The sequence below is a fragment of the Momordica charantia genome, assembly GCF_013281855.1.
Source record: "Momordica charantia cultivar OHB3-1 chromosome 4 unlocalized genomic scaffold, Mcharantia_2.0 BLBB01000004.1, whole genome shotgun sequence".
Lineage (NCBI taxonomy): Eukaryota > Viridiplantae > Streptophyta > Magnoliopsida > Cucurbitales > Cucurbitaceae > Momordica > Momordica charantia.
Window position 1 is genome coordinate 13,351,044 of NW_028275162.1, and position 26,060 is coordinate 13,377,103.

The 26,060-nt window shown below is 40.7% G+C and overlaps 2 protein-coding genes and 1 non-coding gene across 3 annotated transcripts; 1 reads left to right on the top strand and 2 right to left on the bottom strand.

The window, feature by feature from the left end:
- The first annotated feature begins 4,625 nt into the window (after positions 1 to 4,625).
- Positions 4,626 to 5,270, top strand: LOC148211862 (uncharacterized). The gene has a single exon (XM_088122936.1). The coding sequence runs from the start codon at positions 4,626 to 4,628 to the stop codon at positions 5,268 to 5,270; it is 645 nt and encodes a 214-aa protein (XP_087979062.1).
- A 3,141-nt stretch (positions 5,271 to 8,411) lies between these two features.
- On the bottom strand, positions 8,412 to 8,969 carry LOC111025501 (uncharacterized). The gene has a single exon (XM_022303369.2). It carries the CDS (start codon positions 8,967 to 8,969, stop codon positions 8,412 to 8,414), a length of 558 nt encoding a protein of 185 aa, XP_022159061.2.
- A 10,177-nt stretch (positions 8,970 to 19,146) lies between these two features.
- LOC148211863 (small nucleolar RNA R71) lies at positions 19,147 to 19,253 on the bottom strand. The gene has a single exon (XR_015790651.1). It is a non-coding gene; the product is annotated as a small nucleolar RNA R71 (small nucleolar RNA).
- Between the last annotated feature and the right edge of the window lie 6,807 nt (positions 19,254 to 26,060).

Below are 26,060 nucleotides of genomic sequence, written 5' to 3' on the forward strand. Positions count from 1 at the left end.
GAAGGATCTGATAGTAGATTATCTACATTCCAATGAATTGGAATTGCCATTAGACAAGAAGCCGGCTGACATGGAAGAAGCCAAATGGAAAAAGTTGGACAGGAAGGCGTTTGGTACGATTCGCCTAACATTAACAAAAAATGTGCAGAGCGGCGTAGCTAAGGAGACTACCACAATGGGCTGATGAATGCATTGTCCAACATATATGAAAAGTCCTCGGTAAATAATAAGATGTATCTTGCAACTAAATTTTTTTATTTGAAGATGGATGAATGTATATTTGTGGCTGCCCATATAAATGAGTTTGATGTGTTGGTTAACAAACTGGTTGCTGTTGATTTAACATTTACGGATGAATTAAATGCTATCTTATTGTTGAGATCCTTATCTGACAGTTGAGAGCTTATGAAGGCAGCTATTTCAAATTCTTGTGGAAAAGAGAAATTGAAATTCATAGATGTCAGAGATGTAGCTCTTGGGGAGGAGATTCGCAGAAAGGATTCTGGTATTACATCTACTTCTGGTACATCATTGAATGTGGACAAAGGAAGAAATAATAGCAAAGACCACGGAAAACGTGGAAAGTCAAGAAACAATAGAAGCAAGTTGAAAAACAACAGACTAGAATGATGGAATTATGGTAAGACAGGACATCAGAGGAGGAACTGCAAAGCCTCAAAGAAAGCTAAGGGGAAAGAAGCTGGTGCAAATGTTGTTGCTGAAGAAATACATGATGCTCTAGTTCTTGCAGTTGAAGGTGCTCATAACACATGAGTGGTGGATTCAGGTGCGTCTTTTCACACTACAAGGCAACTTGGTATTCTTCAGAACTACGTTGTAGGAAATCATGGAAAAGTGTATCTTGCTGATGGAGAGCCTTTGGACATCATTGGGATTAGTGACATTAATTTAAAAATGGCAAATGATTCAGTTTGGAAGATCCGCAAGGTATGTCACGTTCAGGATACGATGAAGAACTTGATTTTCGTGGGGCAGCTGGATAATGAAGGATGTGAAATATCATTCGGTCAAGGAAACTGGAAAGTTACAAAGTGTTCCATGGTGATCGCTGAGGAAGAAAGTAAAGAACTTTGCATGTCAACGACAATGACAAAGACATGATAGCTGTTGTAGATCATTCTAGTCAGACTAAATTATAGCACAGTAGGCTGTGACATACGAGTGAAAAAGGTGTGAAAATTCTTCACTCTGCAGGGAAACTAGAAGAACTTAAAACAGTGGAACACAAGTTATGTGAAGGATGCATATTTGGGAAACAGAGTCGTGTTAGTTTCTCAAGGACAGATTCAACGCCAGAGTCTACAAAATTGGAGTTGGTTCACACTATAACGCCCCTCGTTCTTTGGCTAGTTTATTTTAGGATTTAAATTGTGCCTTTAGATTTTTTTCTCTAAGCTGATAATTTAAATTCTTGATTTTTTCTAAATTTAGAGTTCTAATTTGGGTAAGTTAGAATTTAAATTAGAATTCAAGTTTATTTTGGTTGGATTAAGATAAATTAAGTTTTTGAACTTTAGAATGGATTTTTAACTAAATCTTAAATCCAAGGTTTTTGAAAAATTTAATTTATAATTTTTGAATTGAACTCTTGGATTTTAGGGTTAAGTTAATTATTTTGTTTTGGGTTGTTGTGAGTTTTAGTTTGGTTAATAAAGTGTAATTTTAGGCTTTCTTTTTAGATTTTGTGTTATTGGGTATTTTGTTTTTAAAACAAATAAGTGAAAAAGGTTTGATAAAAGAAAACGGAGAAGGAAAGAAAAGAAAACAAAAATTAAAATAGAAAACCCTAACTTTTTTCCATCTCTTTCCCTTTCCTCTTGCCTTAGCCGTCTCACCCACCCCACCCCTTTTTCTGGGGAAAATGACTCATATGATCCTGTTAAGTTTCCAATTTGCTCAAATAACCCACCCCTCAAAAATTGTTTTGAATGACCCAAATCTGTTTTTTCAGAATTGTCAGTGGAAATAAATGTACCCAATTACCCCTCAATTATAGCGTCAATTCTCGGGCTTAAACGTGATTTCCCCGGCCGTAAGCGTGAAAATGATAACTAATTCTCGGGCGAAATCGCATTTTTCCCGCCCCGAAAATTGGCCAAAATGCTAATTTTGGGTTGTTTATGGGCGAGAATTGGCGAGAAGTTGGGTTGACTTACAATGAATTTCCGGCCGTTAACTGGTATTATTTCGCCCGAGAATTTAAGGTTTTCCAATTAATCAAACAACCACCTCTCATCTGTGCACTTCAGCAAACCAGTCTTCTTCATCTGTGCACTTCGTACTCTACTTCAGCAAACCAAAAAGAATATTGTACATTGAAAGTAACTAATCCATCTGACCACGCGGTTTGTTTGTAGCTGAGTAAGATTTCTACACAAACGAGGTAGGTGAAATGTCATTTACAAAGAATGGTCTTTTTTTGTGTTTTTCGTCTCTGAAGTCGCACATTTATATGTCTACCCTTTTGTTTTTTGTTTATTTGGAAACGTTTGAGTGCATCTTTGTGGTTTTTATTCTTCCTTAGAGAACGACATGTTTGGGGCATGTACTCTGTATTTTTCCATGATTCTCGGGCGAAGTTAGGGTTATTCACGGTCAAAAATGACAATATAATATGAGTTTCTCGGGCGAGAATCATATTGTATACGGGCGTGAATTCTCGCCCGAACGACAATATCTTCCGCCCGAGAACGTCGAAAATTTCGAATTTCGAATTTTGAATTCTTCTCTTTCCACATGCAGGATGCCTCGCCTATTTGTTAGTTATGGTGGTAGTTGGAATGAGTCACAATTTCTATATGAAGGTGGAATTATAGGAGGTTTGGATGTGGACGACTCTATAACTTATGAGGAGCTTCTTAGTGCTATGTTCAGCCTTACCCGAATAGATCCGGATCGGTTCAAAATCTTGATACACTGTGTATATAAGTTCAATCTGCAGTACCAGGTTCCGAAGTATTACATCTTTGATGACCATAGTCTTAGATTTTTTTTTAAGAGGCCCTCCACATCCCTCCGAAGTCCCATTGTATGTATCTGTTGTACCGAAGGAAATACATGGCAGTGGAAGCAGTTCAATGAATCGTAACATTCCAGAAGCAGAAGCATTCCAATCATTTCCCCACCAGTTAGGGCAGACCGTTCCGTATTATGCTCCATCGTTTCCTTTTGATTCCACGCTCCCAGACCCATCATGTTTTGTCCCATCAATGACGCCGCTGACGGACAATGTAATCCCATGTAACTTCGGTGACGATGAAACAAACTATTACGGTCAATGGGACGATAAAGATGAGAACGACGTGGAGTACGAGTACGAGGCCGAGGATGATGACAACCAGGATATTGAATACGAGGATGATGTTGATTTTGAGAACGAGGAGGAAGTAAACCCAGTGGATGTAGCCGGTCCATCATCGGACCCCTCGACCGAAGTGCACGTGGTCAGTACGAATGCACCGTGCGCAACCGGTCAAGCTTCTTGCTCAAGGGAAATTGTTAGGACAGGTGATGAAGTTTGTTCGTCAACGCAGGACATTGCGGTAGGGAGTACTTTTCGATCGAAAGAAGATTTGCAGTTCAAACTCTCGGTGTACGCAATGAAGATGAATTTTGAATATCGCGTGAAGAAGTTGACAAAAAGTTTGTACACTGTCGGATGCACCGAGGATGGGTGCAAATGGAGCCTACGTTCAAGGAAAATTAAAGGTTCAGATACTTTTCTTATCTCTACATTCTATAAGGTTCACAGTTGCACTCGTGAGGTAATGAAACATGACCACCGGCAAGCTCGAAGTCGTGTGGTGGGTCAGATTATAAAGTCCACATTTGAGGATGTAAGTCGACGTTATAGACCGAAGGATATTGTTAATGACATGCGGAAAAATTACGGTGTTAACATTCGATATGAAAAGGCGTGGCGTGCGAGAGAGAGGGCTTTGGAACTACTAATGGGATTGCCGAAGAAGTCGTACACTCTTTTGCGTAAATACGGTGAGGTGTTGAAATCGGTGAACCCGGGCACGGTATTTTCATTGAAGTTGGAGGATGATAAATATTTCCAATATGCATTCATGGCCGGCCCTAGGCTGCTCTATCCGGGGGTTTAGAAGTTGCATTCGCGCCGTACTTGTCATCGACGGTGCACATCTGAAGGGAAAATATAAAAGTGTGATATTGATAACCTCCTCTGTTGATGGTAATAATCAGATATATCCACTTGCATTTGGAATCGTAGACAGGGAAACGGACGAGTCTTGGACTTGGTTCTTGGAGCGGGTGAAGAGTTGTATTGGAGATGTTGAAGGATTGGTGTTCGTGTCTGATCGGCACTGAACCATTAATAACTCTGTAACTTCTGTCTTCCCCACCGCTGAACACGTCAGTTGCATGCATCACGTGCAGATGAACTTGAATGATAAGTTCAAGATTCGGAGCGAAGGCGTGGAATGGCTATACCTCTTAGCAGCTAAGGCATTCAAGAAGTCTACCTTCAGGTATTATTGGAATCAGCTTGCGGGGTTCCCAGAACTGCGACAGTACTTGGAGGAACTCGGGTTCGATAATGGTCATGTGCATATCAACCTGGATTGAGGTACAATCAGATGACAACTAACATTGCAGAGTCCATGAATGCAGTTCTAGTTCACGCACGATATTTGCCGGTCACTGCACTATTAGAACATTGTAGGGCTCTTCCGCAACGATGGTATTACGAACGACGGACGTACGCATCGATCAGAGCATCCATTCTAACTGATTATGCTGAGGGGATTGTTAAGAGTGCAGTGGAACAGGCCCGACAACATACGATTAGACCGATTGATAATTACGAGTACGAGGTACACGATGATAACAGCAAGGTGCGTGTCAACCTAAACAGTAAGAGTTGTACGTGTAAGCAGTTTGACTACTTCCAGATCCCGTGCTCCCATGCTGTCGCTGTCGCCATGCATCGTAATGTTAGTATATACACGCTGTGTTCGCCCAAGTATAAATTAGAAACGCTTCTTAACGCGTACGCCGAACCAATCTACCCATTGGGTGATGAGGAGGACTGGCCTTTATCAGACGACTTTGTTGAGTACACCATCGAGCCTCCGAAGTTCGTTGCAAGAGTTGGTAGACGACAAACAGTACGAATACCATCAGCAGGCGAGCCTCAACAGATACATAAATGCAGCAGGTGTGGAGTGCAAGGTCACAATAGGAAAACTTGCCGCCAACCATTACGAACAACTGAGTCCTAGTTCGATGTATGATTTACTTATGTCCATGTATTTTCTTTTTTGTGTATTGGAATCCGATCATCATATATTCGGGCGAAATGTTGATGAGATCTTGCCATGAATGCTGTTCTCGGGCGGGGTAATGATATTCTCGCCCGTGAAATAGTGCAGAGACCAGCGCACTAGTGGATGAAAACTTTTTCGGGCGAAATGGCCGTATTCTCGCCCGAGAAATATTTCAGTGACTTCATTTGCACTGACTGAAATATTTCTTGCCCGTGAATAGGGTCATTTCGCCCGTGAAATGTTTCAGTGATTTCCATACTTTGTTCTTTTGGGTGGAATATTAAATGGTCAATGTTGTATTGATTCGTTTTATTTATCAAATTGCTTTCTTAACATATTTGTCTTATACGAAGCAAGATAAGTAGTTTGTAAGAGCTAGGTAATAAAATAATGGCATAGTACTAATAAGCGGATTAGTATCAAAATATAGATCGGTTTGCCCACATTTCAATGGCCAAGTTTTCCCTAAAGAAACTCATGTTGTCCTGAGTTAAGCCAGTCATATTTGACTCTGTTACATCATACTCGAAATATTTAACGCAAAACATCCCACAGTCACCAGACCCGCTTTGCTAGGGCGCGGACGTTACTTGACGAATGCGCCATGGCGTATTCGGTAGTGTCGGCCTTAGTACCTGAACACCGGACCTGTGCATCAACGCCGGTAGGACAACAGCCATCGGCCTCAACTCGGACTCCAGAGCTGGAAAGGGTGTCATCGACCTCATCGACACAATGATCTCACCCTCCTGCAGATCGATGTGTACCATAATCCAATGGTTGCCACCGATGTTGTATGGCAGGTAAACAACATCTAGATCAAGCCATCGTGTCTGATAGTCGGTGTGCGTCCCGTCCATATAGCTCAGGATGGTCTTACACTTCCCAGCCCAATCGTATTCCGCTGCAACTCTCGCAGGTACAGCGTTCGGGGCTGTCATGCGTTGATATAGTCCGTCTATTCGTCGAAGAAAGTTCTGCAACGAATAAAAAATTTCGGTTAGCACATGAATTTGTAAAAACGGTCAGCGTATGAGATATATATATATATATATATATATATATTACATACCGCAAGAACAATGTCACCGGTGGTGAATCTTCGAGAACACAAGTCCTGCCGTTGCTCGAGTTTGTTCCGCGTGAACATGAACAACGAATCGATCACCTGTATAAGTCATTGTTGTTAGAAAAAAACTAAATACCACTACAACACATATTTCGGGTTTCGAACCCGTACCTCACTCGTCATCCACTTGCCCGAGTTGATAAGGTCACGGAACCATGTCTTTCCTCGATCACCGTAGCATGATTTGCGAGTGGCGCGGTCAGTTTTAGGGTTAGCCAGCCAAGCATGAAACTTCTGGACTTGTTCAGAGGGGACGTGGACTAGTGGGTCATATCGCATTACCTTCTTCCGCTTCCCGTCCACCATGACATTGAACGACCCCCGAAGCTTCCATGGGAGCTTCCTCTTCCGAGACCCCCGCCGAGGGTTCTGACGTTCAACGGGCTGCGATAGCACACATACCTCATCCAGGTCTGGTTGCGACGTCGCTCCCGGCCTTCCGTATCAGAGTCCGTGAAGTCTTCGGCGTATTCGTCTTGGATAAATTTTGTTAGCAAATAAAATCTTGTGTTTAGAGTTGAAAAGTCAAAAATAAATACCTCGTCGTCCATAGATGACTCTAACGGATGCGAATCGATAGTAATATGGTCCACCTGTCTGCTCTGAACAGGAGTCTGCGCGAGAGGGGCAGCCTCACAACGCGCATGTAGACCGATATCTTCCTTAAACACGTCCTCTGTACCCATGCCTTCCTTGCGCGTCAAGGCAGGTGAATGCTATTGATACAGGGCAGAGTAACCTTCGTTAGACCATGCTTATGATCGAATTTGAACTTATAGATTACGAACACATACCTCGCGTTCTGGTTCAACCTGGTCCCCGGTCGTTTGGCCGGACTGATGTTCCTTTGTCTCGTGCGCAATCACATGGGGGGGATCGATGATCATGTCATCTGTGTCGTCCACGTCCCTAGGAGATGGTGTAGAACCATCGCCATTCTTAGGACCATCACCTCGATCACTATGTCGCCCACTTGGTGCATCACTCGGACCATCTCCTGGCCCAGAACCATCACTCAGACCATCTCCTTGCCCAGTACCATCACCGCTGCTGCCTCTTCTCATGTCATTCGGGTCGACAGGTAAACCCTATACAATTGAGCCAAGTTAGTTATCGCTATATGAAAACGACATTGTAATTATTATAAGTGAAAACTGTTATTACCTTAGCGATTCTTCGCAAGAACTTCCGGATGGATTTTAATTCAGCCTTAATACCTTCGAACCCGTCATCCATGCGCTTGTCCATGCGCTTCATCCGTTTCTCAACCTTCCTCAGACGCACACTAGACATGCGTACCTTCTTACCACGTCCATTCTCCTCCTCATCCTCCTCAGCCTCTTCATGGACGTCTTCTCTGACACCTTCGTCGACGTTCCCTCCTTGTCTCCCGTCATCCTTCTCTGGTCCTACACGTGCACTTGATGGTTCAGCAGCATCATTCTCGCGTGGGACTTCGTCCTCATCTTCGGGCTCCGGTGGTTTTAAAACGTCCTATCTAGGAAGGTCGTCTCAGCATCCGTTGCTTCTATTGATCGAGTTCTTCCCTACGGCAATGGTAATGAACGTGTCAGCATAAATATGGAAATTAAAGAAACTTATAGGTATAAACAGGATTGAACTTACTGTGCTAGATCGGAAAATCTCTCTGTCCAGCACATGCCGTGCAGTTGAATGGCCGCACCTCCACCGAAGAATTCGTGGCACGGCGTCCGGATTTACCTTATTGGCCACACGCCCAGATAAGGAAGATATAGTCTCGTAGGCCCACACCTGTAAGCATAGAAGTGGTGGACGTTATTGATCAGTTAAAAGGAATGAAAACTATAAACAAATATCTAGGCTCATACCTGGAACGCCCAAGGGAAACCGTAGAGACTGTACGATTTCCTGAACCGGCCATCCTTCGACCTCTTCGTCGGGCCGCGCTTCAGACTATATATAGTCTTATCAAAGGATAGCATCCCTCAATCGTGGTTGCAGCACGTTTCCCAATCATCGACTATTCCCAGCAATGTATAGTCGTACTTCAGAGTCCTCTCTCTCCCCAACAGAACTAACTCTACTAAGTAAACAATAGATATCTTGACCGCGTCGAAGTCATCCTCGAACCGTGCGGCTAAATAAATCTTCTCAAATTCACTCAAGAGAACGTCGTTGCTATCATTAAAGTAAAGAGCCCTGAGTCTGTGGGGAGATGTGTCTTTTCTAACTGGACTCCTATCATACTTAAGCCCAGAAATAATGTCAAACTCCGTCCGCCCAAATGACATCTTATTACCAAATAGGTTGAAGCTAATGGTGTCAGGTGTACTAGCCTCGATCTCCCTAAGTAGGATGTTGTGTATCAATGGCCCATTAAATACGAGATCCAAGTCAAGGAGATGGCCGAATACAGTTTTCCTAAACATCCTAAGTTGTGGTGGGGTCAATTTACTTTTAATGGCTGCGGTAGTCTTCGCTAAGTGCGACAGACATGTCAAGTTGGCGGAGGCATAGGATGAGGAAGGGATTTTAGGTACCATTTCCATTTTGAATTAACCTGGACATGAGTAAATAAAGGATCCAAAGATGAATAATATGTTGCTTCCTATAAGAATAATATGTTAAAAATGCACAATACATATAAATAATGACCAACCATACATATATAATAACCAACCACTCTACTAACCAACCTAAACAAAAAGATAATGTAAAAGCTTGTCCTGCCAAAATTCTCGGGTCATTCTCGGGCGAAGACGTGCACGAGAATTCATACAGTATTAAATCTTCGCTTGAAAATTTTTAACACTGTATGAATTCTCGTGCGTTTTACGGGCGAGATCGTGCCCCGAGAATTTATCCAGAGACAAGCAATTCCACAAGTTTCGAATCATTTCGCCCGAAGAGCCCCGAGAATTCTCACAATCTTTTCACCCGAAAGCCCCCGAGAATCATCGATAACTTGTTCAGATGAATACCCCACTGAAAAAAAATCCAACCCCCAACCCACTTCGCCCGAAATCCACCGAGAATGGTTTAGATTCTACAAAACCCACCCCAAAACGATGAAATTCCCAAACACTTCGTCCGAAATCCATTGAGAACTACTGGTTCAGATGAAAACCCACTCCAAAAATAGAAGCCCTAACCCACTTCGAACGAAATCGCCCTGATAATTTGTACGTTTCCTAAAAACCCACTCTGAAGTTTCAAATCCCTAACTTTAAACCACCGATTTTACAGAAATCGAAACAAAGAAACCACAAAACCGAAGACGAAATTGTCGGAAATGAAGAAATAAAACAAAAATTAGGAACCTTCTTACCTCAATGCTTCGGGTGTGAGAGATTAAGCGGGAGACGAAGACGAAATCCGAAGAATCAATAATAAACAGTAGTAAAGGAGGAAGATAAAGGGGAAAAAGCGGAAGACGAAGAGGAAGAGGAAGAGGGAAGAGGGAATGAGTGCAACGATTATTTTTTCATTTTTAGGGGCATAAATGAAACTTCTACTTTTTTTAAAATTAATTAAAATAATCAGAAAGGTTATTGAAAACATTTTTTTAGGAGTGGGTTACTTGAGCAAATCGAAAACTTGAGGGGGTCATTTTAGTCAAATTCCTCTTTTCTGATTCTCCTCCAGGCACCTTCCGATGGCGGCGACGGCAACTTAAAACGAGACACACGGGGCGATGTGTTTTCCACGAGCATTTCCTCGACATAGCGGTAGCGTTTCGGCGTTGCTCCTTCCCTTACGCGTATATCTGCGGCACCCTCCTGCAATCCAGCGATAACACCTATCGATTTCTCCGACGATAGCAACACCTAGTGGCGGCTCTTACTGGTTTGGCCGCAAACGGCCTTCTCCTGTGTGATTCCTCCACGAACGACGTCTCCTCATTAACGAACAACTGCACGATGGATTACCCACGACCCGAACCAGTAGTGACAGTTTCCACAACCCACAGATTCCGCGGCCCAAGCTCAAATTCGATGTTTTGTAACGTTCGGATGACCTTCCACAGCAGATGAAGGTTATTTTCGATGATGCAACTCTAAAATCCTTTACCACGGCCCACATGAACAGTAACAGTAGCAACAAAGTTGTTGCAAATGCATTTTCAACGTACAACCTACAATCTGATGGAATAGTAGCATTCCGGCACGTTTTGGCATTGACCCGCACTCATTTGAAGCCTCTTTCGTGATACCCACCCCCTTTGACATCGATTCGGCATTGACCCACTCTTAACCCAAGTGATTCGATGTGAGTTAGTAGGTAACGACTCACCTAAATTGAATTTTGGTTTGATTAAAATGAATTCTAACCCAAGTTTGGTTGCTTTTTGAATTAGGAACCTTTTGGTGATCTTAGTAGCGCGTTAAGACATTGGGTGTAAGTAATTTCTTACTTGAGGGGATTTGTTTGTTGTGTGTTGTGATAACTCTCTAAAAGAGAGTTATTCTAGTGTTTATTTGGGTAGTTCTATACAAGGAATTGTCAAAGTGTGTCGATTTTGATGCGCAATTAGTATAGAAAAGAGTAGAGAATGGAATCCAAGCTAAAAGCCCCAGGTCTTGAATGATGTAGCTAAATATTGCACTAAATGCTCTTATTTCTGGTGTAAATGCACAGGTTTGGAAAAAGAAGGCAAAGTATGAAAAGAGTGCTGAGCCCAGAGAAGAGTGGATGAAGCACGTTCAAGTCAGAGCAGACGAAAGCTGGAGCGAAGCAAAGCTGGAACATGGATTCATTGTGTAGTAACAGCCTAGACAAGAGATTTACCGTGTCCGTACAATTTTTAGCTTGATGCCCTAAAAACGGAACCGATATAAAAAAGGTACGTTGCCCTAGCTGCGATACACAGATCCCAATGGAGACACACTCTTGAGAGCTGAAACGACAAGGGGGAAGATTCTCTCCATTTTCGAGGCGATAGCTGACGACAGAAAAAGGAGGCTCACCTTCTTCGACAAGTTGTCTGATTCTTCTTCTCTGCTTCCTTTTGTTGCTTCCCTGAGATGGGTCGTATTCTCCTTTCTTCCATTTTGTTTTCTTCGCCCATGTTAAGCTAAACCCCATCTTGGGGGAGATTTAGATGTTGAACTAACTTGATACTGAACCTCTAGCTGCTGCATCTATTTTTTTTAAATAAAGCTGTTTTGTATTTCTTCAATCTTGCGTGACATTTTTGGCCACTCTGTCGTGTTTGCTAGCTTCTGTATTGACTTGGGAGGGCTTATGGGTGCTGATTTGATTTATTTGTGATTAGCGCTTTTCTATAGCTTTAGGGATACTCAAGAATGGGGTCCCCTAATTTTGCCTAGAGCTTGCGTTTATTGCTTGGGTATTTAGTAATAGAAGTTGTACTTACTCATGTTTGGGGTGTCTCGGAAGGGAATCGAGTCGAGATGGGCATTAATAGATGTTAATAAGCTAGAGGGTAGGTTCATAACCTGTGAAAGTATTCTGAATCTCCCCCAGTTTTCCATATCTATTACCCCTCATTTTCGCTATTATGTGCTGTAGCTTCTTTCTGTTATCAGGTTTTCGAAGTGTGTCTGTTCTTCAGATTTGTTTACTACTTTGTTTATTATATTTTTTTAGTTACGACACAACACTCATATTTCTTTGTTTTTACACATTTGGTATCTACAAACATCGTTTAAAATATTATCCAAAGTCCCTGTGGATTCGACCTCGTTTCGTACTACAATCGACAATTTCGTGTATACTTGCACGTGTTGTCAGCACGATTGTGTGGACGCAACAAGTTTTTGGTGATGTTGTCGGTGACTTAGTGTTTTTATTTTAAACAATAGTGTTTGTAGATACGGTGCTTAATCGAGTTTTCTTTTTCTTACATTTTTGTGTGGTTGTAGGTGTATGAACGATTTGAGAGCTTGGAATATATTATAGATCACGAGATATAACGCACATTTCATAAGAATCAAAGAGAACAACGGAGAGTCCAAGCTGAAGCAAACATGAATCCACCCAACTCAAATATGCGCCAGCCATCAAATGTGAGGATTGAAGAAATCAGCATCTGAAGTTTTTTATGGGAGTATGCAATTCGTTTAAAGATGAAGGATGCAACAAAGAAGTTCTGCGGCTTAAGTTGTTCCCTTATTCACTTAGAGACGAAGCGATGACCTAGTTGGAGTCACTGCCTTCAGAATTAATTACAAGTTGAGATGACTTGGCAGGAAAGTTTTTGATGAAGTACTTCCCACCAAGCAAAAATGCTAAGTATAGAAGCGAAATCAACAATTTTCAGCAATTTGTTGGGGAGTCGGTTAGTGAGTCATGGGAGCGTTTTAAACGACTTATGCAAAAATACCTTTACCAAGGGATCCCAAGATGCATCCAGATCAAAACATACTATAATGGATTGGACGACGCCACACGTTTGGTCATTGATGCCTCAGCAAATGGTGCATTGCTAGCAAAACCTTATGCTGAAGCATTTAACATCTTGGAGAGGATATCATCGAACAATCAGTCATGGTCTGACCCTAGAGCCATTCACGGGAAAGGAAGCAAGGGATTCAATGAATCAGAGTCTTTCACCGCCTTAAATTTAAAGATTGAGAATTTGACAGATTTGGTTATGAGGAGCATGACACATCAAAGCACAGTGGGAGCATCTGCTGGTAAGGCAAATGTTAGCCACATCCAAGGGATTTCTTGTTCTTTTTGTGTAGGAGAGTATCGTTACAACAATTGCCCTGGCAATCCAGAGTCGGTGCACTATTTGGGAAATGCTCAAAACAATGAAAACAACCCGTATTCCATACGTACAACTTGGGCTGGAGGAACTATCCTAACTTTAGTTAGAGTGGAAATCAGGAAGGAAACAATGCTGGTACATCCAATGCTCCAACATATCAGCAAAAAGAAAGTTATCCCCCAGGCTTCTCAAACCAAGGTCAAGTAGCAGTGCAAGGACCATCTGAAGGATCATTCGTATCTTTGGATAATCTAATGAAGAAATATATGGAAAATAATGATACCACGGTGCAAAGTCAGGCAGTATCATTGAGAAATCTGGAGATGCAAGTGGGCCAATTAGCAACAGATTTGAAAAGTAAACCCAAGGGAGTGCTGCCCAGTGATATTAAGGTGCCTAAGAGGGATGGGAAGGAGCAATGTAATGCTCTGACATTGCGGAGTGGCAAGACATTGCCTACTGCCCATCCAAATGCTCAAGGAATCCGTAAAGAATTAAATCAAGATGAAAGAAGTGGGCTATAAACAGAAGAATGCGAGTCAGCCGAAACAACTGTAATCATGCCAGTTAAAAAGGGCAAACCTCAGACAGTTAATGAACAGTAGCGAGCAGATAGTGGAACTGCAAAGCAACACAATCAAAGAGGTCAACCCAATAGAAGCTAGGGCAGCCAAAACAGAAGCATCACATCTGCACATGACTGGAAAACAGAAGCAGACTGAGCATAAAAATGCTCCAGTCGAGTGTCTACCAGCACCACCATACCCAAAGCGGCTGCAAAAGAAAGATCAGGATGTGCAATTTAGAAAGTTTCTTGATGTGTTGAAGCAGTTGCATGTGAACATACCTTTGGTGGAAGCTTTAGAGTAAATGCCAAATTATGTCAGATTCTTGAAAGAGATACTCACAAAGAAGAGAAAACTGGGAGAATATGAAATTGTAGCAATGACTAAGGCCTGTAGCACTATCCTCACAAGTAAAATTCCAATAAAGATGAAAGACTCTAGGAGCTTCACCATACCAATATCCATTGGAGGAAAAAAAATAAGGCTTGCATTGTGTGATTTGGGAGTCAGCATCAACCTTATGCCCTTATCTATTTACAACAAGCTGGGTATAGGAGAAGCAAGGCCCACAACAGTTACTTTACAACTAGCGGATCGAGCCATCACGCATCTAGAGGGAAACATTGAAGATGTTCTGGTACAAGTAGATAAATTCATTTTTTCTGCTAACTTTATTATTTTGGATTATGATGCAGATAAGAAGGTTCTTATCATTCTTGGGAGGCCATTCCTTGCAATGGGAAGAGCATTGGTGGACGTTCATAAAGGGGAGTTGACAATGCACGTTAAAGATCAGGAAGTGAAGTTCTCAGTCTATGATTCCATAAAGTTGCCTACTGAATCAGAAGAATGCTCAGTGTTGAAGATTTTGGATGAAGCTTTAATGGAGCAATCGAGTGCAGAAGTAATACTGGAGCATAGTGTAGCTAGGGATGCTGAAGCTCAAGAAGGTTTTGGTGATGGGAATAAAGAGATGATGGTAAAGGAAGATGCTACCGCTGAGATAGAGACCCCAGCACCTAGAGAAGAGTATAAAAATGTTGAGCCGTCAGATGCCTCAGCACAACATGTAGAAGCCAGTGAGGGCCTACCAAATGGGGAGAAGATAGATGCTCCAGCATTTTGTGCCCTCAATCAAGAACAGAGCCTTATATCCTCGGTGGACAAGATGTACATCATTTTAAAGGAAAAGCCGGCAAACTTTCCTAAAAAAGAGCCACCCGACATCAAACCAACTCTAAAAGGGTCAGAAGTAAGGATTAGGAGACCAAAAAGAGAGCTAGAAGCATCATGCAACAAAGAGAAAAAGGCAAAACCTTCCAAGACATCAGCCAAGGTACGAATTGAGCAAGCGGGAGCAACTCCAGTCACCACTTCCAATAAAAACAAAAAGGTAAAACAGAGAATTTTCATTTCCCCAACTAGGGGGAAGAAGTATGTTGCAGCTATTTCACAGGAACATGCCCCAGCCACAAAGAGAGGGAAGAAGACAATAGATCCAGTGAGGAAGATCAGCCCACAAGCGACTCGTTGGATGAGAAGAAGCCAAAAAACATTGACATGCTTGACCCGCGAGAGAGAAGTTTCTTTCCTTTTTGCTTTGAAAAATGACCCTCCCAGTTGTTGTTACTTTTTATCTTCCGTAGTCTAGTTTAGAACAGCTTTAAATTTATGCATTTTAAAATTTATGCATTTAATTTCCGCCTTTACATAAGGTAGTTTCATTGTCGTTTCATCATTATGAGGACCCCCCTTTTGAAATTAATGAAAAATAAAGTTGTTTGCAATCGTGTGTTCTCAACATCTGCCCTTTGCCCTGCCCTGTATGTATAGTCTTGATGCTAAAGCCTGCTAGTGCGTAGTTTTTCCTGTTGATGCTGGAGCATTTTAATGAGAGTTAGCTTTCTTTTGTTCTCTTTCTGTTTCATGTTTGCCTGCCCATACCCTAGCATCCCTCTAGTAGTACTGGCCTTATGGAGCGCTTACCCTCTAGAGGAATTTCCATGACTATCTATCCAACACCAACCCTTATCTTTGTATAGCTAGCATTGACCTTTTCTAGTAGATCCCTTTAGTTGTAGCATTAGCCCTCTACTCTCATGTCTATATCTTGACAGTGAACATCCTTATACTTCTTATATTACTTTCACTTTAAGTTTGAGGGTGTGCTGGCGCTTTAAATTCTAGATGTCCTTAGCCACATTGAGGACAATGCAACCTTTTAAGTTTGGGGGAGTGAACCTTCAGTTCTTATATCATTATTAGCAATTGTATATAACCATGAATCTTTATAATCCTGTAATGCAGTCTTTGGAAAAAAAAAATCCACAATAAAGGAGGGGCTAGTAGCCCACATCTAGAGCATCAAGAGGCTGCAGGATTAGGAAGGGCTAGTAGCCCATGGTTAAGAAGCCCAAGTGGGTAGTACAAGGTTTAAAGGTTTAGGCTAGTGAAAGGGGCTTGAGAAAGGAATCCCAAGGAGAAGTTAAGCTTGAGGTTGGGAAGTAGAAGGAAGATAGAGTTGGGCAGAAAATAGCGTCTTCCAGAGTGTGAACAAACTTAGGTTTCTTTCATTTCTTTGCTCTAGCTGAAGTACTTATCAGAGTATGTAAGTTCTAGCATTTTTTGATCAAAATGAAAGGGTGCGGCATAAGGCTGGATGCTAGAAGTGTAGGTTTTTAACATTCTTTCTTTTGTGAACAGAGGTAAAATGAATGCTCTTGCTTGAGGACAAGAAAGATTTTAAGTTTGGGGGTGTGATAACTATCCAAAAAAGAGTTATTCTAGTGTTTATTTGGGTAGTTTTATATACGGAATTGTCAAAGTGTGTTGGTTTTGGTGCGCAATTAGCATAGAAAAGAGTAGAAAATGGAATCATAGCTAAAAGCCCCACGTCTTGAATGTTGTAGCTAAATATTGCATTAAATGCTCTTATTTCTGGTGTAAATGCACAGGTTTGGAAAAGGAAGGCAAAGTATGAAAAGAGTGCTGAACCGAGAGAAGAGTGGATGAAGCATGGTCAAGAAAAGCTTAAAAGAATTGATAGTTGATTACGCTTGTTTACATGCGTAAAAAGAAGGTTTTAGATGCTGTTTTTACAATGTTTCAGCTTTGTTTCGGATTTTTCTCGATCGTTTGAGTTCCAATTCATGCAAAATTCATATATTATGGTTTGTGGTTGGCTTATATTGTATTTATGACATTTTAGGACCATTTGGGAGTGCAAATTAATCAAATGAAGCAAAAAGACAGAAAAACTTACATGGGAGGCGCCAGGCGCCTGGGAAGCCTGCAGAAAAACAGGTTTTCTTCCAACTTTGCCCTTAATGAAACGCGTCTTCCAATGCGTTTTGGTGGTTCCAACCGATGCATACGTGTAGAAGAAGTGTTCCACTATCAGTTTGAGCACGATTTGGTCAGTCAAAAGAGTTGGAAATGGGTGATTCACCATCGTTTTAGGACCTACCTAACCAATTCTGCACAGCTATAAATTCCAGCAACTTCTCCACCAAATTCATCAAGCCTTGCTTCCTTCTCTTGATCATTTTTAGTGTTTCTTTGTTGCTTTCTAAGTACTTTTGAGTTGCTTTCATTAGTTGCTTTTGGTTTTTAAATCCCGAGTACTTTACATTCTTTTATTGAGCTTTGTTTTGTTTCCATTTGTACTTAGTTATTTTCTACTTATTCAAATATATAAAAATCTAGCACTTTGCTTATCTTCCCTTTGCCTTTACTTTATTTTTAGATAAGAGAGTTGTATTTTTGGAGGAAAGAGCACGTGACACTCTCCCTTGCTTGAAAGAGAAGGGCGAAGCTCTCAATCCCGATAAAAACTGTCCGTTAGTTAACTTTTGTTTTTCACACATGCATTCCACATTCAACCATTTTACTTGCTGTATTTTCTTCAATATGTCTTTCTAAATTCCCATCTCTAGCCCGGTTATGGATAGTTAGTTAGCCTTTTATGTCTAAAAAGGGTTGCTAAGAAGTAGTGTTTTTACTTTCCATTCATTGCTCAACATGTTTTCCCAAAAAGTTAGGATTTAGAGAAGGCCACGGTAAGTCTTAAAAAGTCAATACTGAAAAGGTTGCTTATTTGCATTGTTGAGTGGTTAAACCGAGGAGAGGAGCGCCTTAGACATAAGGGTTCCGCTTAAGTAGCCTAGACATAGGACCTTAACCCGAGGTTGCGACTATTTCCATCCTAAAACTAAGATATATCTCATAATAGACATATTAGAGAATGTCTTAGGACTTTGAACTTGCTTAGACATAAGTAAAGTGAGAAGCGTAGTCGTTAGTTTCTAAAGTAAAATGCATATTATCCTTAGCATGTCCTTGATTCTTTGTTGGCTAACTTGAAGTAAATCGGGCTAGGTTTTATCATTATAAGTCCAAATCCCAAATCCAAAACCATTATTTGTGACCACTTCCCATTTTACAAGAATCACTCATTTCAACATTCACTATTCTTTAAAACTTCAGAGTTTGGAAATTATTTAGAAGTCCTTGAGGATCGATACTTGGATACTCCATCCATTTTATATTACTCTGACAGGTGTGCGCTTGCATCTATATAATTGTTACCACGCTTAGTGCGTGCGTTCAGCATAAACGCCCAGTCAAGTTTTTGGCGCCGTTGCCGGGGACTTTAGTTTTAAAATTATTTTCAAATTCTTTTAGTTTTTATTTTTGTGAATTGTTGTTGGGTGTAATTTCCATCCACCGTTTTTGTTCTATATTTTTGGTCATTTATCTCACAAGGGTAAGTTAAAGTGCATGAGCACAAGATCTTTTCTTCTACCCCTTGACCCTGAGATTGAGCGGACCCTTCGAAAAACTCGAAAGGAGCAAAGACTTCGAAAACAACTAGAAAAGCAAAAAGAGAGAGAAGGTGAAATCAGTCCTGAAAGTGAGGTAGAGAGTACGAGCACATCAATGGCAGATATTCCACCTCGTGATCCGGTTGATCCACCTGCTGTTAACGGTAATATGAGGGATCATGCGAGAAATGATGAATTCAACCATATCCAGATGGCGGACAACAGAGACGTGGCAATGCGAGAATATACCGCCACGACTTTTCAGAACTTTGATTCAGGGATAGTCAACCCTATTCCAGCCCACACAAACTTTGAGCTTAAACCAATGATGTTCCAAATGTTGCAGAAAATTGGACATTTTGGAGGGCAGGAACATGAGGATCCACATGATCATCTGAAATCATTCATTCAAATTGCAAATGCATTTCGATTACCTGGTATAACAGACGATGCTCTGAGACTAACACTTTTTCCATTTTCTTTGAAGGACCAAGCTAGAGCATGGCTCAATGCATTTCCACCGGGATCCATCACCACATGGGGGTCGTTAGTGGAGAAGTTCTTAACAAAATTCTTCCCACCTACTCGCCACGCTGATATCAGAGAGGAGATCATCTCCTTTAGACAGTATGATCGTGAACCTGTTCACGAGGCGTGGGAGAGATTTAAAGAACTAATCAGGAAATGTCCGAACCATGGCTTGCCGGCATGCATCCAGATAGAACATTTCTTTAGAGGCTTAGATCATCCTACTAAGATGATGTTAAACAATGCTGCCAACGGAGCCTTTACAAAGAAGACATTCAACGAGATAGTTGACATCCTAAATGACTTAGCTTCACACAACGAACTATGGTGTTCGCAAAGAATTAGGGCAGCACCAAAGAAGCAAGATCCAGCTGGAGTTTTGGCTCTGGACATTGCGACCTCGATGCAAAAAGAGACGGTTACAATGAACCAGAGGCTAAAAGAGATGGCATTGGGAATAAAAAATCCATTAGCCACGCCGATACAACCTGTGCAGTCGGATTATTGCACTCCTGCCCCTGTTTGCCAAGTCAACGATCTCATTTGTTCATTTTGCAGTGAAAACCATATTTATGATAATTGTCCACATAACCCTGCTTCTGTTTTTTATGTAGGACATGGGAACAATAGGAACTTTAACCCATATTCGAACACCTACAACCCAGGTTGGAGGCACCACCCTAATTTCTCATGGGGAGGTTAAGGAGGTTCGAGCGTTTTTAATCAAGGGCAGAGCCAACAGAACAAGCAGCCCTATGTTCCACCTACACAGCAATACATCTCACCACCGTAACAGCAGTACAATTAAAGAACCCAGACTCCACCAGTTCAAAATAACAACTCAAATCTTGAGAATATGATGAAGGAGTACATGGCCCGAACCGACGCAGTGATACAATCCCAAGCGGCATCAATGAGGAATTTCGAGACCCAATTGGGACAGCTCGCCAATGAATTGAAGAATAGACCACAAGGTTCTTTTCCAGGCCATACTGAATTACCAAAACGAGAAGAGAAAGAACAATGCAAAGCTGTCACCCTCGGGAGTGGACTGGCATATGATGGACCAACAATGCCAACAACAGATGTACAGATTCCGTCCACTGAACCAATTGTAAAGATACCAGAAAATCCAACAACACCAGAAAAAGAAAATATTAGAAAAGGTAATGAGGACACCCCGAGTGTTCCTCCACAGGTACAGCCTTCTTTTACTCCTACTCCCCCGTTTCCAAAAAGATTAGTTAAGAAAAATAATGATTCCCAGTTTAGAAAATTTTTAGATATTTTAAAACAACTGCATATAAATATACCATTAGTAGATGCTCTAGAACAGATGCCAAATTATGCTAAGTTTTTGAAAGATATAGTTTCTAGGAAGAAAAAAATAGGAGAGCATGAACTGGTAGCCATGACAAAATGTAGTAGTGAAGCTGTAGGCAGCCCGCTACCCATGAAATGTAATGATCCTGGCAGTTTTACCATTCCATGTTCCATAGGAGGAAAAAACTTAGGTAGGGCATTATGTGATCTAGGCGCTAGCATTAATCTTATGCCATTATCAGTTTTCAAATCTTTAGGCATAGGAGAAGCTAGACCTACTACGGTTACCCTCCAACTAGCAGATAGATCTATCATAAGACCTGAGGGAAAGATAGAAGATGTTTTAGTCCAGGTGGACAAATTCATTTTCCCTGCGGACTTTATCATTCTAGATTGCGAGGCAGACTTAGACGTTCCCATTATTTTGGGAAGACCATTTCTAGCCACTGGGGATACAGTTTTTAATGTGAGGAAGGGAGAAATTACAATGAGGGTAAATAATGAAGAAGTTAAATTTAACGTTCTAGACGCCATGAAATTACCAGGAGACTTTGAAGAGTGCTCTGCTATAAATAGCTTGAATCCTATTATGTTTGATGAGTTTTATGACTTATTAGTTACAGAGATTGAAGAAGAGCTTGATAAGATAGCAGAAGGACCAGAAGATATGGCTAATCCTATTGAAAAAATACAAAAAGAAGAATGCAAGTCGTTACTTCCGTCCATAGTGGAACCACCCACGTTGGAGCAGAAGCCATTGCCGTCGCATTTGAAATATGCGTATCTAGGGGATAACGACACTTTACCAGTTATTATAGCTTCCAATTTATCACCTACTAATGAATATTCTTTATTGCAGATTTTGGAGAAGCACAAAAAGGCCTTTGGATGGACGATAGCAGATATCCGAGGGATAAGCCCAGCCTTTTGCATGCACAAAATTCTATTGGAAGAAGATGCTAAGAACTCTATTGAGAGTCAAAGGCGGTTGAACCCGAAGATGAAAGAGGTTGTAAGGAAAGAAATTCTTAAATGGCTTGACGCCGGTGTTATATACCCAATATCCGACAGCAGCTGGGTAAGCCCAGTACAGTGTGTACCAAAGAAAGGGGGTATAACTGTGGTGGCCAACGAGGAGAATGTGCTCATCTCAACCCGAACTGTGAGCGGGTGGAGAGTTTGCATTGATTATCGCAAACTCAACAAGGTAACAAAGAAAGACCATTTTCCTCTCCCGTTTATTGACCAGATGCTCGACCGTCTGGCAGGTAAGGATTTCTATTGTTTTTTAGATGGATATTCGGGTTATAATCAAATTACTATTGCTCCAGAAGACCAAGAGAAGACAACATTTACGTGTCCGTATGGTACGTTCGCTTTTAGGCGAATGCCCTTTGGACTATGCAATGCACCCGCGACTTTTCAGAGGTGTATGATGGCCATCTTCTCTGACATGGTAGAAAATATTCTAGAAGTTTTTATGGATGACTTTTCTGTTTTTGGAAATTCTTTCGACGCTTGTTTAGTTAATTTGGAGAGAGTATTGGAGAGATGTGAACAAACAAACCTAGTCCTAAATTGGGAGAAGTGTCATTTCATGGTACAAGAGGGTATTGTTTTAGGTCACAAAATTTCCAAGCAAGGAATAGAGGTAGACCACGCTAAGATAGACATCATTTCAAAGCTACCTCCTCCTACAAATGTCAAAGGGATTAGAAGTTTTTTAGGGCATGGGGGATTTTACCGCCGCTTTATAAAAGACTTTGCTAAAATTTCTAAACCCTTGTGTCAATTGTTAGAACATGATAGACCATTTGTTTTTGATGATGACTGTTTAAAATCATTTGAAATGTTGAAAGTTGCTCTAAGTTCAGCTCCTATAATTATCGAACCTAATTGGGATTTACGTTTTGAGCTCATGTGTGATGCCAGTGATTATGCAATAGGAGCTATGTTAGGACAACGTAAAAACAAGATCTTGCATCCTGTGTATTATGCTAGTAAGACTCTGACCGGTGCACAACTCAATTACACTACTACTGAAAAGGAACTGTTAGCAGTTGTGTTCGCCTTTGATAAGTTTAGGTCTTACTTGATAGGCACGGAAGTCATTGCTTTTACTGACCATTCTGCTTTAAAGTATTTATTTGCTAAAAAAGATGCGAAACCACGTTTGATACGGTGGATTTTGTTACTTCAAGAGTTTGATATTGAAGTTAGGGACATGAAGGGTACTGAAAACCAAGTTGCTGATCACCTGTCTAGATTGGAATCCCCGCTCTGTAATGATGGAACTGTTATACGTGAACAGTTTATTGACGAGCAACTCTTGCGAGTTGATTCAGTTCCGTGGTATGCCGATATAGCAAATTATTTGGTAAGTCGAATAGTTCCTTATGAGTTCAACAAGCAACAGGTAAAGAAATTTCTAAATGAAGTTCGATGTTATCGTTGGGATGAGCCTTTTTTATATAAGCTAGGACCTGACAATATCTTACGCAGGTGTGTCGCAGAAGAAGAGCACGAGGCGATATTAGACGCTTGTCATATGTCTCCATATGGAGGACATTTTGCAGGACACAAAACCGCAGCCAAAGTTTTGCAAAGTGGGTTCTTTTGGCCCACTCTGTTCAAAGATGCACATAAGTTTGCCCAGGTTTGTGACAAATGCCAACGGACAGGTAATATATCTAAACGCCACGAAATGCCTCAAACCCCGATCCTGGAGATTGAAATATTTGATGTGTGGAGTATAGATTTTATGGGTCCATTTCCATCTTCTAATGGTAAGCTTTATATATTGTTAGCAGTAGATTATGTTTCGAAATGGATAGAAGCCATTGCAACTGCTACCAATGATTCCAAAGTTGTCATTCGTTTTCTGCAAAAGCACATTTTTACGCGTTATGGAACCCCGCGTTGTCTGATAAGCGATGGGGGGGCTCATTTTGTGAATAGGTCTATGCAAAAGTTGCTGACTAAATACAATGTGCGTCATAGGGTTGCGACAGCATATCATCCTCAGTCGAATGGGTTAGCCGAAATATCTAATAGGGAGATAAAAAACATTTTAGAAAAAACTGTAAATCTTAACCGTAGGGATTGGTCTTTGAAGCTTGATGATTCACTTTGGGCATATAGGACAGCATTTAAGACTCCCCTCGGCATGTCCCCCTATAGGCTAGTTTTTGGAAAAGCATGTCATTTGCCTCTTGAGCTAGAATATAAAGCATTTTGGGCTACTAAGAAATTAAATTTTGATTTGTTGGCTGCAGGTGAAGCGAGGGAGTTACAATTGTTGGAATTAGAAGAACACAGGCACTTTTCTTATGAGAATGCTAAGTTGTTGAAGGAAAAAACTAAACAGTGGCATGATAGGCGTCTTCGGCCGAACAATCTTCAAGAAGGTGATCTGGTTCTGTTATTCAACTCTAGGTTGAAACTTTTCCCTGGAAAACTTAAGTCTAGATGGTCTGGTCCCTTTCAAATTTTTAAAGTCTACCCATATGGGGCAGTGGATCTAGTTGACTCTAAGGGAAATGTTTTTAAAGTAAATGGGCAGAGACTTAAGCCGTATTTTGGAGAACCAGTGGATAGAGGAAAAACCTCTATTCAACTTTCAGGTCAATAAATTTTTGCGAAAAATGTTTTTTCCTTCTTATCCGTTTTTGAAAGAACAAAAGTAAAGGAAGGAAGTCTTTGTATCTTGTATTTTCTCTTTGTTTCATTATAAAGTTTTTCTTATTAAGAGAATGTTTTTGAAAACGTTGAAAAAAAAAAGAAACAAAAAAGAAAGAAAAAAAAATGTTGAAAAAAAAAAAAAAAAAAGAATTATGCAGGCGCCTGGCGCCTGCCCTGTTTTTCCAGCATTTCGAAAACTCTCAGGTTCAAGAAGTCGTGCAACATATCTACAACTTAAGGGCTTCATTGGATTTTGCGGTTTTACCTTCATGGCCTCCAGCACTAGCTGCTATCCTTGGTCATCCATCTCCCAGCACTGACACTGATCCTAGTCCACAACCTCCGACTTCATGAAGGGGAGGTTCCTTCTTTGCTATTTTTTTTTGTGTTTTCTTCTTTTGGTTAATGACATAGTTTGCATATTCTAGCATTACTAGGCATGTTTTTTTTTTTTTGTATTGATTATGTTTCGAGCTCAGTTGAAGCATGAATAAATTAGTATCGTTTATCTTCTGATCACTTAAAGTATGCCTTCACTTAACCTTAGTTTAGCTTTTCACATACCTATTTTGAAGCATCTGTGCTGTTCATGTGATTTCATGTCGATGATGATTATAAGAGATTGTTGAGTTTTCTGTTCTATGCCTGACTAAGCTTGGCGCTATTTCCTTTGTTTATGTGATAAACTCATTTTCTTTTATGTCTTTTTGATCTTTACAAACTTTAAGCTTTTTCTTTGCCCCTATATAGGAAGTCATTGTCCTTTTTATTGTTAAGCCTTTTTCATCCGATGCAAAAGTCTTTTCCCAGTGAGGACACTGTCTCTCTTATGTTTGGGGGGGACAGTCGTTGTGTCAGTCGTTGTTTCAGAAAGATAAGGTGTTATTTATATTTAAAAAATCATGCTATTTTCTTTTGAAAAAGAGTCAGTTGGAAAGAAAGAAAATGTTGAAAAAGCACTTAGCTAAAAAAAATAAAAACGAAAGAAAGAAAGAAAAAAGTTGCAAAAGAGTAAAAAGAGTCTTGTTGAGAGAAAATAAGAGTGGGGAAAAGACATGTGTTAGAAAGAAAAGAGTGGTAAAAACATTGAGAGTTAAAGAAAATGTAGTTATGATTTCCGAGTCCTACTGTAGACACCCATTTAGTTTTAGGTTGGGTGTTGACTTTGAAAATAGCAGTAAAGATGGTGATAAGTGACTTCGTGTTTCTCATTGTCGTCGTTTTATGACCTAGCTGTTAGTTCAAAGTCTTTCTACGAGTAGCTGTGGTTGAAACCGATGTTAGTGTGTGGAAACCTCAGGGGCTAGTAGCCGGTCTGTCAGATGTAAAAGTCTTAGTGTAAGGAGGGAGTGTGCAGATTCCTTAGGGGTATTTGAAAACGTTTTCTGTTTTTGAAAGAGAAAAAAAGATTTTGAAAGAAAAAATTTTTATCATTTCAAACTTGGTTTATAGTGACTAAGTTTACAAAGGCAATAGAATGGTAGGCTTTGACATCTTTTCCTTGAGACAATTTATGATTGAACATCTCGGTTGCTTTTGCTTTTCCTTGTCCATGTGTTAGAAAGCTGATTAAAGTTGCTAAGTTTTGCTTGAGGACAAGCAAAAAGTTAAGTTTGGGGGTGTGATTACGCTTGTTTACATGCGTAAAAAGAAGGTTTTAGATGCTGTTTTTACAATGTTTCAGCTTTGTTTCGGATTTTTCTCGATCGTTTGAGTTCCAATTCATGCAAAATTCATATACTATGGTTTGTGGATGGCTTATATTGTATTTATGACATTTTAGGACCATTTGGGAGTGCAAATTAATCAAAAGAAGCGAAAAGACGAAAAAACACCTCAGGAGGCGCCAGGCGCCTGGGAAGCCTGCAGAAAACAGTTTTTCTTCCAACTTTGCCCTTAATGAAACGCGTCTTCCAATGCGTTTTGGTGGTTCCAACCGATGCATACGTGTAGAAGAAGTGTTCCACTATCAGTTTG

What these genes read in the sequence shown, in the direction of transcription:
- LOC148211862 (XM_088122936.1), top strand. Translation starts at nt 4,626, where the DNA reads ATGACAACTAACATTGCAGAGTCCATGAATGCAGTTCTAGTTCACGCA.
- LOC111025501 (XM_022303369.2), bottom strand. Translation starts at nt 8,969, where the DNA reads ATGGTACCTAAAATCCCTTCCTCATCCTATGCCTCCGCCAACTTGACA.